This window comes from Atractosteus spatula, unplaced genomic scaffold (assembly GCF_055471065.1).
Source record: "Atractosteus spatula isolate fAtrSpa1 unplaced genomic scaffold, fAtrSpa1.hap1 Scaffold_220, whole genome shotgun sequence".
NCBI classification, from domain to species: Eukaryota; Metazoa; Chordata; class Actinopteri; order Semionotiformes; family Lepisosteidae; genus Atractosteus; species Atractosteus spatula.
In genome coordinates this window covers 24,735-40,000 of record NW_028296787.1, presented here as the reverse complement: position 1 = coordinate 40,000, position 15,266 = coordinate 24,735, and the positions used below count along the sequence as shown (strand labels likewise).

General features: G+C 53.9%; 2 protein-coding genes across 2 annotated transcripts in view; both read left to right on the top strand.

Moving 5' to 3' along the window:
- The window catches only part of LOC148808326 (serine/threonine-protein kinase TAO2-like), a gene marked incomplete at its 5' end in the record, with an annotated part of 5,097 nt that extends 3,863 nt beyond the window's left edge, over window positions 1-1,234 (top strand). The window contains one exon of the mRNA XM_088909426.1: window positions 1-1,234. This exon is cut by the window's left edge and continues 2,103 nt beyond it.
- A 1,545-nt stretch (window positions 1,235-2,779) lies between these two features.
- Window positions 2,780-13,701, top strand: LOC148808325 (CDP-diacylglycerol--inositol 3-phosphatidyltransferase-like). Its single transcript, XM_088909425.1, has 6 exons — window positions 2,780-3,172; window positions 5,147-5,281; window positions 6,346-6,499; window positions 6,600-6,681; window positions 8,369-8,450; window positions 12,186-13,701. Exons 1-6 carry the CDS (start codon window positions 3,130-3,132, stop codon window positions 12,320-12,322), a joined length of 633 nt encoding a protein of 210 aa, XP_088765551.1. The 5' UTR covers window positions 2,780-3,129; the 3' UTR covers window positions 12,323-13,701.
- The last annotated feature ends 1,565 nt before the right edge of the window (window positions 13,702-15,266 follow it).

Here is a 15,266-nt window from a genome sequence, read left to right as displayed (position 1 = left end):
CTCAGACAGACAGACACAGAGACTCAGACAGACAGAAATACAGACAGATACAGAGACTCAGACAGACAGGCACAGAGACTCAGACAGACAGAAATACAGACAGATACAGAGACTCAGACAGACAGACGAGTACAGAGAATCGGACAGAGAGACAGACAGACAGGCACAGAGACTCAGAGAGAGAGAAACAGAGACCCAGACAGGCACTCAGATTGAGAGAGACGGGGTGTCAGTGTTCAGGAGTGACAGTTTACAGGGGTCAGGCTGGAGTGTACAGGGGTGCAGTCGAGTGTGGGACCCTCAGCTCGAGACACTGTCTGCACAGCTCGTTAATTTCCAGCTCCTAAAACTAGAGCCTCATTCTTGCATCGAAGTCGCTGTCCCTGCAGCCAACGATGATGATGATGAAATAACGAAAGTTACTCCAGGTTCTGGAAGATGTTTCTGAAAGTGTTTTTTATTATAATTTTGTAACTGCTATTAATGTTATTGTTATATTTATGTTTCACACTAACCGTTTTTCTGTTGATAACTTTTCTAATGCCTACGAGAACAGTTGACCTGTGTAATGCCGAGTACGTCCGCTAGGGGGCGGGGGGCAGAGTTTCGAGCTGCCGAAGACGGGAGGGAGAAGTACAACAGGACTACAGTTCCCGGCATTCCCTGTTTGTCTTTAGCTTTGGTGTCAAGGGGCAGTGCATTGTGGGTGTTGTAGTTTGTTTTTTAAAAAAAACCCGAGTATTACCTGATCAGAACCACGGCGGCGGCGCTGTTTAAAACTGGCTCCAGAGGTCCAAGCCGGTAGGTCTGGCGCCGCAGACGAGCTCGGAGCCGCCAGGGGACCGGACAGTTCACGCGGAACCCCAGTGGCTGTGGAGCGGAGGTCTTGCTGGGTTCAACTTTTTTTTAAAACTATAATTTAAAAATTGCCAATTGCGTTATACGAGTCGTTACAGTGAGGGGCTGCAGTAGCGTGTCCCCGCCGCTGGGGGGCGCTGTGGGAGGGGGGGGGGGTGTCGGGTTGTTATAAACGGACTGTCTGTACAGAAACTTAACCGAGAACTTAAAAAAACACTCAAAAAAGAAAAACGACGATTAACAAAATAAATCTGTTTTAAGAAGAGTTAATGATTTTATGTGAAACTCGTTGTAATGTTCATAATAATGTGAATAGCCGTTATAAACAGAAACAAAAGAGACTTAATTAAAAAATTAAAAAAAAAACTTTTTCTGTCTGAAATCTATTATCTGTGTTCCTTCATTATGTAATGAGTCCAATTAAATACGCCAGCAGCCAGGTCACCCTGCAGCTCCCAGCTCCCAGCCCACTGGAGCCCAGCAGGGGGCGCTCTCACCCAGCTCCCAGCCCACTGGAGCCCAGCAGGGGGAGCCTGGCCAGTACCTGGAGGGGAGACTCCTGGGAGAGGTGTGAGTGGGGCCAGCAGGGGGCGCTCTCACGCAGCTCACAGCCCACTGGAGCCCAGCAGGGGGAGCCTGGCCAGTACCTGGAGGGGAGACTCCTGGGAGAGGTGTGAGTGGGGCCAGCAGGGGGCGCTCTCACCCAGCTCGCAGCCCACTGGAGCCCAGCAGGGGGCGCTCTCTCCCAGCTCCCAGCCCACTGGAGCCCAGCAGGGGGAGCCTGGCCAGTACCTGGAGGGGAGACTCCTGGGAGAAGGGTGAGTGGGGCCAGCAGGGGGCGCTCTCTCCCTGCGCTCTGTGTGGGTCCTGATGCCCCAGTACAGTGATGGTGAGCTATAAAAGACTAGGGCTGGACACTGACGGGGACACTGGACTGTAAGAGGGCTCCGTCCTTCAGAGGAGACGTAAAACCGGGGTCCTGACTCTCTGTGGTCATGAACAATCCCGGGGTGTCTCTATAAAAGAGTCGGGTGTTACCCCGGTGTCCCCCTGGTCTTGACCAGTCCTGGCCTCCTAGTAACCCCTGATGACCTCTGACCTGTCCTCATCGCTCTGAGAGCTGCTGTGTGTGAGCGCACTGGTGGGGCTCCACACTGCTGCTGCTGGAGGGGATCCCCACCACCAGCGGGGCGTCCAGAAAGGCGCTATATAAGTATAAGGGTATTATTAATGACCTCTGACCTGTCCTCATCGCTCTGAGAGCTGCTGTGTGGGGAGCAGACTGGAGCCTCATCCAGGTGGGGGTACACACTGGTGGGGGTGGGGGGGATCCCCATTACTGTAAGGAGCTCTGAGTGGGGTGTCCAGAAAAGCGCTACAGAAGCATAAAGAATTATTATTAAATATTGATTTACTTCAATGTGTATAACTGATTCACTGGGCAGGGGTCAGCACTGGGCCCTGGGGTGCTGTCTGTGTGGAGTTTGCATGTTCTCCCTGCGTTGTCCTCGGTTTCCTCCCCCAGACCGTGTGTGTGTGTGTGTGTGTGTGTGTGTGTTTCTGCGGTGCACTGGTGTAGAGACACACAGACACACTGGACCCTAACAGGACTCGACCGTGGAAAAACCCAACAACCATCTGAAAACTGTACCCTTCTCTCTCCCGCTGCGGGGCGGGAGCTGTCCCCCGTGATCTCTTCCGGGCTGCTCGGATCCCGACGCGGGGTCGCACCGACAGCGTCGACGCGCGAATAGCACAAGGAGAGACTTTGAGAGACCGTATCCAGACTCTCAGCGATATGAGCTGATGCTTTCAGCGAGGAGGGAGCCGAATAATTAGACAGATCGTGACGCTTTCAAGCGAAAAACAAATCCTCTCTCCCCCTCCCCCCCCCTGCCTGGAGAGTTTGGTATCGTCCGCCGCGCCTTCCGGACGGAGCCTCGCAAGTCGGGCCGTTTGACGGGGGGGGCGGCGAGGGAGGACATGAAAAATATTCCCACAGTGGCGCTCGGGGACGTCTTTCAGCAGCGGGGATCTCAGATCTGATCGGATCGGATCACTTGTACGTCTTCTGGTCCGGACGTAGTCACCCACGCGATACGGTTCAAAGACCCGAGTCCTCACGCTCCTCTGGAAGCGAGGCACCCCCCCCCCCGCCTCCTGTGAGAGTGGAGCCGTCCGCGGCGGTGACGTCACGCTAAGGGCCGGTTCTGGGTCCGTATCCGGAGGAGAGCGGGTCCGGACGCCTCGCTCGTCTGCAGCTTCAGCACCATGGCGGAGGAGAACATCTTCCTCTTCGTCCCCAACCTGATCGGTGAGCCCGCCTGCGCGTCGTCTCTTTCCCTGTTTTACACACTTTATTACTGATGCGCTGCGCTGTACTGCTCTGTGCTCCACTGGACTGGACTGGACTGGACTGTGCGCCACTGGGCTGGACTGCTCTGTGCTCCACTGGACTGGACTGGACTGGACTGGACTGTGCTCCACTGGACTGGACTGGACTGGACTAGTCTGTGCGCCATTGGGCTGGAATGGACTGAACTGTGCGTCACTGGGCTGTACTGCTCTGTGCTCCTCTGGACTGTACTGCTCTGTGCTCCACTGGACTGGACTGGACTGGACTGTGCGCCACTGGGCTGGACTGCTCTGTGCTCCACTGGACTGGACTGGACTGGACTGGACTGTGCGCCACTGGGCTGGACTGCTCTGTGCTCCACTGGACTGGACTGGACTGGTCTGTGCGCCACTGGGCTGGACTGCTCTGTGCTCCACTGGACTGGACTGGACTGGACTGGTCTGTGCGCCACTGGGCTGGACTGCTCTGTGCTCCACTGGACTGGACTGGACTGGACTGGACTGTGCGCCACTGGGCTGGACTGCTCTGTGCTCCACTGGACTGGACTGGACTGGACTGTGCGCCACTGGGCTGGACTGGTCTGTGCTCCACTGGACTGGACTGGACTGGTCTGTGCGCCACTGGGCTGGACTGCTCTGTGCTACACTGGACTGGACTGGACTGGACTGGACTGGACTGGTCTGTGCTCCACTGGACTGGGCTGGACTGGACTGGTCTGTGCGCCACTGGGCTGGACTGGACTGGTCTGTGCGCCATTGGGCTGGAATGGACTGAACTGTGCGTCACTGGGCTGTACTGCTCTGTGCTCCTCTGGACTGTACTGGGCTGTGCGTGACTGGGCTGGACTGGTCTGTGCGCCACTGGGCAGGACTGGGCTGTGCATCACTGGGCTTGACTGGTCTGTGCTCCACTGGGCTGGACTGGTCTGTGCTCCACTGGACTGCTCTGTGTTCCACTGGGCTGGACTGGGCTGTGTTCCACTGGGCTGGTATGGACTGGTCTATGCACCACTGGTTTGTGTTCTTCTGGAGTGGTCTGTACACCCTGCACTCTCAGTGCAGTGTTAATGTACTGGAGTGTCCAGTCAGTGTGTGTGTATTAACCCCCCTCTCTCTCAGTGCAGTGTTAATGTACTGGAGTGTCCAGTCAGTGTGTCTGTATTAACCCCTCTCTCTCTCAGTGCAGTGTTCATGTACTGGAGTGTCCAGTCAGTGTGTCTGTATTAACCCCTCTCTCTCTCAGTGCAGTGTTGATGGGTATTAACCCCTCTCTCTCTCAGTGCAGTGTTGATGGGTATTAACCCCCCTCTCTCTCAGTGCAGTGTTGATGGGTATTAACCCCTCTCTCTCAGTGCAGTGTTAATGTACTGGAGTGTCCAGTCAGTGTGTGTGTATTAACCCCTCTCTCTCTCAGGGCAGTGTTAATGTACTGGAGTGTCCAGTCAGTGTGTGTGTATGAACCCCCCTCTCTCTCTCAGTGCAGTGTTAATGTACTGGAGTGTCCAGTCAGTGTGTCCGTATTAACCCCTCTCTCTCTCAGTGCAGTGTTAATGTACTGGAGTGTCCAGTCAGTGTGTCTGTATTAACCCCTCTCTCTCAGTGCAGTGTTGATGGGTATTAACTCCCCTCTCTCTCAGTGCAGTGTTGATGGGTATTAACCCCCCTCTCTCTCAGTGCAGTGTTGATGGGTATTAACTCCCCTCTCTCTCAGTGCAGTGTTGATGGGTATTAACCCCCCTCTCTCTCAGTGCAGTGTTGATGGGTATTAACCCCCCTCTCTCTCAGTGCAGTGTTGATGGGTATTAACCCCGCTCTCTCTCAGTGCAGTGTTGATGGGTATTAACCCCTCTCTCTCTCAGTGCAGTGTTGATGGGTATTAACCCCGCTCTCTCTCAGTGCAGTGTTGATGAGTATTAACCCCTCTCTCTCTCAGGCTATGCCCGGATTGCACTGGCTCTCCTGGCCCTGTACTTCATGCCCACCAGTCCTGTTCCAGCCATCATCAGTTACCTGATCAGCGCCCTGCTGGATGCGTTTGATGGAATGGCAGCCCGATCGCTGAACCAGGGTACTGTACCTCCGCCTGAGCTCCCTGAGCACCAGGAGAGTCTGTCTGTCTGTCTGTCTGTCTGTCTGTCTGTCTGTCTGTCTGTCTGTCTGTCTGTCTGTCTCTCGATCGCTGAACCAGGGTACTGTACCTCCGCCTGAACTCCCTGAGCACCAGGAGAGTCTGTCTGTCTGTCTGTGTGTCTCTCTCTTGATCGCTGAACCAGGGTACTGTACCTCTGCCTGAACTCCCTGAGCACCAGGAGAGTCTGTCTGTCTGTCTGTCTGTCTGTCTGTCTGTCTGTCTCTCTCTCGATCGCTGAACCAGGGTACTGTACCTCCGCCTGAGCTCCCTGAGCACCAGGAGAGTCTGTCTGTCTGTCTGTCTGTCTGTCTGTCTGTCTGTCTGTCTGTCTGTCTGTCTGTCTGTCTGTCTGTCTGTGTGTCTCTCTCTCGATCGCTGAACCAGGGTACTGTACCTCTGCCTGAACTCCCTGAGCACCAGGAGAGTCTGTCTGTCTGTCTGTCTGTGTGTCTCTCTCTTGATCGCTGAACCAGGGTACTGTACCTCTGCCTGAACTCCCTGAGCACCAGGAGAGTCTGTCTGTCTGTCTGTCTGTCTGTCTCTCGTTTGCTGAACCAGGGTACTGTACCTCCGCCTGAACTCCCTGAGCACCAGGAGAGTCTGTCTGTCTGTCTGTGTGTCTCTCTCTCGATCGCTGAACCAGGGTACTGTACCTCCGCCTGAACTCCCTGAGCACCAGGAGAGTCTGTCTGTCTGTGTGTCTGTGTGTCTCTCTCTCGATCGCTGAACCAGGGTACTGTACCTCCACCTGAATTCCCTGAGCACCAGGAGAGTCTGTCTGTCTGTGTGTCTCTCTCTCGATCGCTGAACCAGGGTACTGTACCTCCGCCTGAATTCCCTGAGCACCAGGAGAGTCTGTCTGTCTGTCTGTGTGTCTCTCTCTCGATCGCTGAACCAGGGTACTGTACCTCCGCCTGAGCTCCCTGAGCACCAGGAGAGTCTCTCTCTCTCTGTCTCACTCTCTCTGCCTGTCTGTCTGTCTGTCTGTCTCTCTCTCTCAGGGACGAAGTTCGGGGCGATGCTCGACATGCTGACTGACCGCTGTGTCACCATGTGCCTGCTGGTCAACCTCTCCCTCCTCTACCCACAATGCACCTTCCTCTTCCAGCTCAGCATGACCCTGGACGTGGCCTCCCACTGGCTGCACCTGCACAGGTGAGTCCGCGGGGTGGCCCCTGGCCCCCTGGCCCCCTGACCCCTGGCCCCTGGCCCCTGACCCCTAACCCCTGACGCTGTGTCCCTCTCTGCCCTGCAGCTCTATCATGAAGGGCAGCTCCAGCCACAAGACCATCGACCTGTCCGGGAACCCCCTGCTCAGAGTCTACTACACCTCACGGGTGAGCAGCTGGCGGCTACCCTCCGGGAACAACGTCTTCCCATACAGCCCTCGATCTGTATTTACATGCGTACACGCCCTGGAACAGCTCCAGCTGCTGACAGAGAGAGCCGATCTCTGGAGTCGGCTGTCTCCACTGTGCGCTCATACTCAGGAGCTTGTCATCTCCTCTCTCTCTCGCTGTGTCTCCTGTCTTGTCCATTACTGAGTGATCCTGTGATCTCCTCTCTCTCTCTCTCTCTCTCTCTTTCTCCTCTCCTGTTGTGTTCTTAACACTGAGGGATTCTCTGTGATCTCCTCTCAGTGCAGTGTTAATGTACTGGAGTGTCCAGTCAGTGTGTCTGTATTAACCCCTCTCTCTCTCAGTGCAGTGTTAATGTACTGGAGTGTCCAGTCAGTGTGTGTGTATTAACCCCTCTGTCTCTCAGTGCAGTGTTAATGTACTGGAGTGTCCAGTCAGTGTGTGTGTATTAACCCCTCTCTCTCTCAGTGCAGTGTTAATGTACTGGAGTGTCCAGTCAGTGTGTGTGTATTAACCCCTCTCTCTCTCTCAGTGCAGTGTTAATGTACTGGAGTGTCCAGTCAGTGTGTGTGTATTAACCCCTCTCTCTCTCAGTGCAGTGTTAATGTACTGGAGTGTCCAGTCAGTGTGTGTGTATTAACCCCTCTCTCTCTCAGTGCAGTGTTAATGTACTGGAGTGTCCAGTCAGTGTGTCTGTATTAACCCCTCTCTCTCTCAGTGCAGTGTTAATGTACTGGAGTGTCCAGTCAGTGTGTGTGTATTAACCCCTCTCTCTCTCTCAGTGCAGTGTTAATGTACTGGAGGGTCCAGTCAGTGTGTCTGTATTAACCCCCCTCTCTCTCAGTGCAGTGTTAATGTACTAGAGTGTCCAGTCAGTGTGTGTGTGTATTAACCCCTCTCTCTCAGTGCAGTGTTAATGTACTGGAGTGTCCAGTCAGTGTGTCTGTATTAACCCCTCTCTCTCTCTCAGTGCAGTGTTAATGTACTGGAGTGTCCAGTCAGTGTGTCTGTATTAACCCCTCTGTCTCTCAGTGCAGTGTTAATGTACTGGAGTGTCCAGTCAGTGTGTCTGTATTAACCCCTCTCTCTCTCAGTGCAGTGTTCATGTACTGTACAGTGTTCAGTCAGTGTGTCTGTATTAACCCCTCTCTCTCTCTCAGTGCAGTGTTAATGTACTGGAGTGTCCAGTCAGTGTGTCTGTATTAACCCCTCTCTCTCTCTCAGTGCAGTGTTAATGTACTGGAGTGTCCAGTCAGTGTGTCTGTATTAACCCCTCTGTCTCTCAGTGCAGTGTTAATGTACTGGAGTGTCCAGTCAGTGTGTCTGTATTAACCCCTCTCTCTCTCAGTGCAGTGTTAATGTACTGGAGTGTCCAGTCAGTGTGTGTGTATTAACCCCTCTCTCTCTCAGTGCAGTGTTAATGTACTGGAGTGTCCAGTCAGTGTGTCTGTATTAACCCCTCTCTCTCTCAGTGCAGTGTTAATGTGCTGGAGTGTCCAGTCAGTGTGTGTGTATTAACCCCTCTCTCTCGCTCTCTCAGTGCAGTGTTCATGTACTGGAGTGTCCAGTCAGTGTGTCTGTATTAACCCCTCTCTCTCTCAGTGTAGTGTTAATGTACTGGAGTGTCCAGTCAGTGTGTCTGTATTAACCCCTCTCTCTCTCTCAGACGGTGCTGTTCTTGATGTGCTCTGGAAATGAGTTATTCTACTGCCTGCTGTATGTGCTCCACTTCATCCAAGATCCACCGGGTAAGTGTCTTTCTGTGTGTGTGTGTGACTCTGACCCCTGTGTCTCTCTCTCTCTCAGTGTGACTCTGACCTTTGTCTCTCTCTCTCTCAGTGTGACTCTGACCCCTGTGTCTCTCTCTCAGTGTGACTCTGACCCCTGTCTCTCTCTCTCTCAGTGTGACTCTGACCCCTGTCTCTCTCTCTCTCAGTGTGACTCTGACCCCTGTGTCTCTCTCTCTCTCAGTGTGACTCTGACCCCTGTGTGTCTCTCTCTCTCTCAGTGTGACTCTGACCCCTGTGTGTCTCTCTCTCTCTCAGTGTGACTCTGACCCCTGTGTGTCTCTCTCTCTCAGTGTGACTCTGACCCCTGTGTCTCTCTCTCTCTCAGTGTGACTCTGACCCCTGTGTCTCTCTCTCTCTCAGTGTGACTCTGACCCCTGTGTCTCTCTCTCTCAGTGTGACTCTGACCCCTGTGTCTCTCTCTCTCTCTCAGTGTGACTCTGACCCCTGTGTGTCTCTCTCTCTCAGTGTGACTCTGACCCCTGTGTCTCTCTCTCTCTCAGTGTGACTCTGACCCCTGTGTCTCTCTCTCTCAGTGTGACTCTGACCCCTGTGTCTCTCTCTCTCTCAGTGTGACTCTGACCCCTGTCTCTCTCTCTCTCTCAGTGTGACTCTGACCCCTGTCTCTCTGTCTCTCTCTCTCAGTGTGACTCTGACCCCTGTCTCTCTGTCTCTCTCTCTCAGTGTGACTCTGACCCCTGTCTCTCTGTCTCTCTCTCTCAGTGTGACTCTGACCCCTGTCTCTCTCTCTCAGTGTGACTCTGACCCCTGTCTCTCTCTCTCTGTGTGACTCTGACCCCTGTCTCTCTCTCTCTCAGTGTGACTCTGACCCCTGTGTGTCTCTCTCTCTCAGTGTGACTCTGACCCCTGTCTCTCTCTCTCAGTGTGACTCTGACCCCTGTGTGTCTCTCTCTCTGTGTGACTCTGACCCCTGTCTCTCTCTCTCTGTGTGACTCTGACCCGTCTCTCTCTCTCTCAGTGTGACTCTGACCCCTGTGTGTCTCTCTCTCTCAGTGTGACTCTGACCCCTGTCTCTCTGTCTCAGTGTGACTCTGACCCCTGTCTCTCTCTCTGTCTCAGTGTGACTCTGACCCCTGTCTCTCTCTCTCTCTCTCTCTCAGTGTGACTCTGACCCCTGTGTGTCTCTCTCTCTCAGTGTGACTCTGACCCCTGTCTCTCTCTCTCTGTGTGACTCTGACCCCTGTCTCTCTCTCTCTCTCAGTGTCTCTCTGACCCCTGTGTGTCTCTCTCTCTCAGTGTGACTCTGACCCCTGTCTCTCTCTCTCTGTGTGACTCTGACCCCTGTCTCTCTCTCTCTCTCAGTGTGACTCTGACCCCTGTGTGTCTCTCTCTCTCAGTGTGACTCTGACCCCTGTCTCTCTGTCTCTCTCTCAGTGTGACTCTGACCCCTGTGTGTCTCTCTCTCTCAGTGTGACTCTGACCCCTGTGTGTCTCTCTCTCTCAGTGTGACTCTGACCCCTGTCTCTCTCTCTCTGTGTGACTCTGACCCCTGTCTCTCTCTCTCTGTGTGACTCTGACCCCTGTGTGTCTCTCTGTCTCAGTGTGACTCTGACCCCTGTCTCTCTGTCTCAGTGTGACTCTGACCCCTGTCTCTCTCTCTGTCTCAGTGTGACTCTGACCCCTGTCTCTCTCTCTCTCAGTGTGACTCTGACCCCTGTGTGTCTCTCTCTCTCAGTGTGACTCTGACCCCTGTGTGTCTCTCTCTCTCTGTGTGACTCTGACCCCTGTCTCTCTCTCTCTGTGTGACTCTGACCCCTGTCTCTCTCTCTCTCAGTGTGACTCTGACCCCTGTCTCTCTCTCTCAGTGTGACTCTGACCCCTGTCTCTCTCTCTCAGTGTGACTCTGACCCCTGTCTCTCTGTCTCTCTCTCTCAGTGTGACTCTGACCCCTGTCTCTCAATTTTCAATTCAATTCAATTCAAGGTGCTTTATTAGCATGACCGATGGGTACAATCAGTGTTGCCAAAGCAAATGAAAGTAATGATATTTACATGAAACAAAACAAAAATAGAAGTAAAATAAAATCTACAGACATATTACAGACATTTACAACAAAGACATATTATACAATATTGACATATTCTGTAGGCGGCTGGAGCATTATTGGGAGACAGACTCACTGTTCCTCAGGCTGTGACAGGAGATCACATACTGGGCTGCCAGTTCAACTGAGTTCCCTCCTCCCTCTCCCAGTAGGATTGGGACCCGTTGTGATTCTGGCAGGTGTGGGAACTCTGGGATTAGATTTCTGAATTTAGGGAAGAATGTTTCTCTAATCCCAGAGTATCTGTCACAGTGCAGTAGGAAGTGCACCTCTGTCTCTATTTCTCCCCGCTGGCAGTGGGAGCACAGCCTGTCCTCTCTGGACAGCCAGGTCTGCCTGTGTCGCCCAGTTTCTATGGCCAGGTTGTGGTCACTGAGCCTGTACTTCGTCAGGGTCTGTTTCTGTTTGTTATTTTTTATTTTGGTCAAATATTCAGCTAGTGTGTATTGTCTGTTTAAGGTTCTGTAACATTCCAGTTTATGTTGTGTCTGTGTGTGTGTGTCCCAGTGTGTGAGATATTGCTGTTTGATCTGTGCTGTGATGTGGTTGAGTCTGGGTTGTGGTGCTCTAGCAGTGCTGTCCTGAGGCTGGTTAGTGTCGGTGTGGCTCAGGTCGGTGAGCCTCAGGACCAGCTGGCTCAGGGGGCTGTGTTTTGGGCTCAGCTCTTGGCTCAGCAGGGCTCTGTGGTGGTAGGAATTTTGGTCGCTGTTTTTTAGGTGTAGCCAATACTTGAATATTCTTTTCTGTATGTTTATCAATAGTGGGTACTGGCCTAATTCGGCCCTGCACCCGTTGTTAGGAGTCTCTCTCTCTCTCAGTGTGACTCTGACCCCTGTGTGTCTCTCTCTCTCTGTGTGACTCTGACCCCTGTGTGTCTCTCTGTCTCAGTGTGACTCTGACCCCTGTGTGTCTCTCTGTCTCAGTGTGACTCTGACCCCTGTCTCTCTCTCTCTCTCAGTGTGACTCTGACCCCTGTCTCTCTCTCTCTCAGTGTGACTCTGACCCCTGTGTGTCTCTCTCTCTCTCAGTGTGACTCTGACCCCTGTCTCTCTGTCTCTCTCTCTCAGTGTGACTCTGACCCCTGTCTCTCTCTCTCTCAGTGTGACTCTGACCCCTGTGTGTCTCTCTCTCTCAGTGTGACTCTGACCCCTGTGTGTCTCTCTGTCTCAGTGTGACTCTGACTCCTGTCTCTCTCTCTCTCAGTGTGACTCTGACCCCTGTGTGTCTCTCTGTCTCAGTGTGACTCTGACTCCTGTCTCTCTCTCTCTCAGTGTGACTCTGACCCCTGTCTCTCTGTCTCTCTCTCTCAGTGTGACTCTGACCCCTGTCTCTCTGTCTCTCTCTCTCAGTGTGACTCTGACCCCTGTCTCTCTCTCTCTCAGTGTGACTCTGACCCCTGTGTGTCTCTCTGTCTCAGTGTGACTCTGACTCCTGTCTCTCTCTCTCTCAGTGTGACTCTGACCCCTGTCCCTCTCTCTCTCAGTGTGACTCTGACCCCTGTGTCTCTCTGTCTCAGTGTGACTCTGACCCCTGTGTGTCTCTCTGTCTCAGTGTGACTCTGACCCCTGTCTCTCTGTCTCTCTCTCTCAGTGTGACTCTGACCCCTGTCTCTCTGTCTCTCTCTCTCCCAGTGCTTCTGCAGGCTCTGCTGTACCTCAGCGCTCCGGTGGCGGTGCTCAAGTCTGGGATCAGCGTCGTCCATCTCGTCACGGCCGCGCGCAACCTGGCGGCCATCGACCGCGCGGAGAGGGGGGCGCGCCGCGACTGAGCGAGAGAGACAGGCGGGCTCTGGACCGACGCTCTCCGCGAGCTCTAGCTCTCGTTACACTGTTGTTGGGTGGGACTGTCAGTACGAAAGTCTTAGTCTTTTCTTGTCTCAATGTAGCGCCTTTTGCCTCGCAGCATCCCAGAGTGCTTTGCAGAGAGGAGGGGGCCACTGCACCCCACAGCCCCCCACTCCACCCCCCATGGGGTCTTTAATGACCAGTATTCAGGACACCAGGTTCGACACCCCTGTCCTTACTGTGTCCTGCCCCCTGCTGGCCCCCCCAGCCCGGTTGTGACCCGGTCCAGAGGGGAGAGCGCCCCCTGCTGGCCCCCCCAGCCCGGTTCTGACCCGGTCCAGAGAGGAGAGCGCCCCCTGCTGGCCCCCCCAGCCCGGTTCTGACCCAGTCCGGAGGGGAGAGCGCCCCCCAGCCCGGTTCTGACCCGGTCCGGAGGGGAGAGCGCCCCCCAGCCCGGTTCTGACCCAGTCCGGAGGGGAGAGCGCCCCCCAGCCCGGTTCTGACCCGGTCCAGAGGGGAGAGCGCCCCCTCCTGGCCCCCACCAGCCCGGTTCTGACCCAGTCCGGAGGGGAGAGCGCCCCCCAGCCCGGTTCTGACCCGGTCCAGAGGGGAGAGCACCCCCCAGCCCGGTTCTGACCCGGCCCAGAGGGGAGAGCGCCCTTCCTCGGACTGTGAAGCACTCTGAGCCCCTCGCTGTCGGAGGCGCTGTGTGTTCAGTCTGAACCGCAGCTGTTACAGCCCTGAGGCCAGAACACAGCTGCTTCTCCTCACCCTGGTGTTCCTCTGTACCTCCTGAGATCATGTAGACGTGAAGAGACAAAGTATTATTATTATCATCGTCTAGATGTCAGCACTGGGTTTGAGGGGGCTGTGCTGTTGGGGAGGGACCAGACCTCTCCTCCAATCAGCACGGAGTTGTGGGGAGGGACCAGACCTCTCCTCCAATCAGCATGTAGCTGTGGGGAGAGACCGTACCTCTCCTGCAATCAGCACGGGGTTGTGGGGAGAGACCGTACCATTCCTCCAATCAGCACGGGGTTGTGGGGAGGGGCACAACTCTCCTCCAATCAGCAATTTGTAAAGAGACAGAGTGTCAGTGAAACTGTTAGTTGTCTCGATGAGTGTTGTAGAGTTAAACCATCACGTGTGGGTAGACGTGTGTTCAGTGTCACTCCCTGGGACGATGGCTGACCAAGCCCAGTTGGGATCGAGGGACCAGAAGTCCGTTCGGACCGGACCGGGAGACGGGTAGCAGGGACCATGTGTTCGGGCTGTACAGCCACCTGCTTGCATGTCCAGCAGACTGGGAATGTAACTGCACAACCCCAGGGTTCCTAATAAAGTGGCCACAGCCTTTCACTTCTCCACTGTCGCTGTGTCATGACTGTACTGTTCACATCAAGCTAGAGAGCACTGTAAGAGCTTGTCACCCTGGTGGCCTGAGTGATGGACTGTGAGACAGCGTGTCTCTGCTGGGATCTGTGTGTGTTAAACTGAGTGTGAGACAGTGTCTCTGCTGGGATCAGTGTGTGTGTTAAACTGAGTGTGAGACAGTGTCTCTGCTGGGATCAGTGTGTGTGTTAAACTGAGTGTGAGACAGTGTCTCTGCTGGGATCAGTGCTGTGTGTTAAACTGAGTGTGAGACAGTGTCTCTGCTGGGGTCAGTGTGTGTGTTAAACCGAGTGTGAGAGAGTGTCTCTGCTGGGATCAGTGTGTGTGTTAAACTGAGTGTGAGACAGTGTCTCTGCTGGGGTCAGTGCTGTGTGTTAAACTGAGTGTGAGACAGTGTGTCTCTGCTGGGGTCAGTGTGTGTTAAACTGAGTGTGAGACAGCGTGTCTCTGCTGGGATCAGTGTGTGTGTTAAACTGAATGTGAGACAGCGTGTCTCTGCTGGGATCAGTGTGTGTGTTAAACTGAGTGTGAGACAGTGTCTCTGCTGGGGTCAGTGCTGTGTGTTAAACTGAGTGTGAGACAGTGTCTCTGCTGGGATCAGTGCTGTGTGTTAAACTGAGTGTGAGACAGTGTGTCTCTGCTGGGATCAGTGTGTGTGTTAAACTGAGTGTGAGACACCGTGTCTCTGCTGGGATCAGTGTGTGTGTTAAACTGAGTGTGAGACAGCGTGTCTCTGCTGGGATCAGTGTGTGTGTGTGTGTGTGTTAAACTGAGTGTGAGACAGCGTGTCTCTGCTGGGATCAGTGTGTGTGTGTGTTAAACTGAGTGTGAGACAGCGTGTCTCTGCTGGGATCAGTGTGTGTGTTAAACTGAGTGTGAGACAGCGTGTCTGCTGGGATCAGCGCTGTGTGTTAAACTGAGTGTGAGACAGCGTGTCTCTGCTGGGATCAATGTGTGTGTTAAACTGAGTGTGAGACAGTGTCTCTGCTGGGATCAGTGTGTGTGTTAAACTGAGTGTGAGACAGTGTCTCTGCTGGGATCAGTGTGTGTGTTAAACTGAGTGTGAGACAGTGTCTCTGCTGGGATCAGTGTGTGTGTGTGTTAAACTGAGTGTGAGACAGCGTGTCTCTGCTGGGATCAGTGTGTGTGTGTGTTAAACTGAGTGTGAGACAGCGTGTCTCTGCTGGGATCAGTGTGTGTGTTAAACTGAGTGTGAGACAGTGTCTCTGCTGGGATCAGTGTGTGTGTTAAACTGAGTGTGAGACAGCGTGTCTGCTGGGATCAGCGCTGTGTGTTAAACTGAGTGTGAGACAGCGTGTCTCTGCTGGGATCAATGTGTGTGTTAAACTGAGTGTGAGACAGTGTCTCTGCTGGGATCAGTGTGTGTGTTAAACTGAGTGTGAGACAGTGTCTCTGCTGGGATCAGTGTGTGTGTTAAACTGAGTGTGAGACAGTGTCTCTGCTGGGATCAGTGTGTGTGTTAAACTGAGTGTGAGACAGCGTGTCTGCTGGGATCAGCGCTGTGTGTTAAACTGA

Excerpts from the sequence above, each read along its gene's own strand:
- LOC148808325 (XM_088909425.1), top strand. The coding sequence starts at position 3,130 with ATGGCGGAGGAGAACATCTTCCTCTTCGTCCCCAACCTGATCG. Across the intron at positions 6,500-6,599 it reads CACTGGCTGCACCTGCACAG|CTCTATCATGAAGGGCAGCT; the intron begins GTGAGTCCGCGG and ends TCTGCCCTGCAG. Across the intron at positions 6,682-8,368 it reads GAGTCTACTACACCTCACGG|ACGGTGCTGTTCTTGATGTG; the intron begins GTGAGCAGCTGG and ends TCTCTCTCTCAG.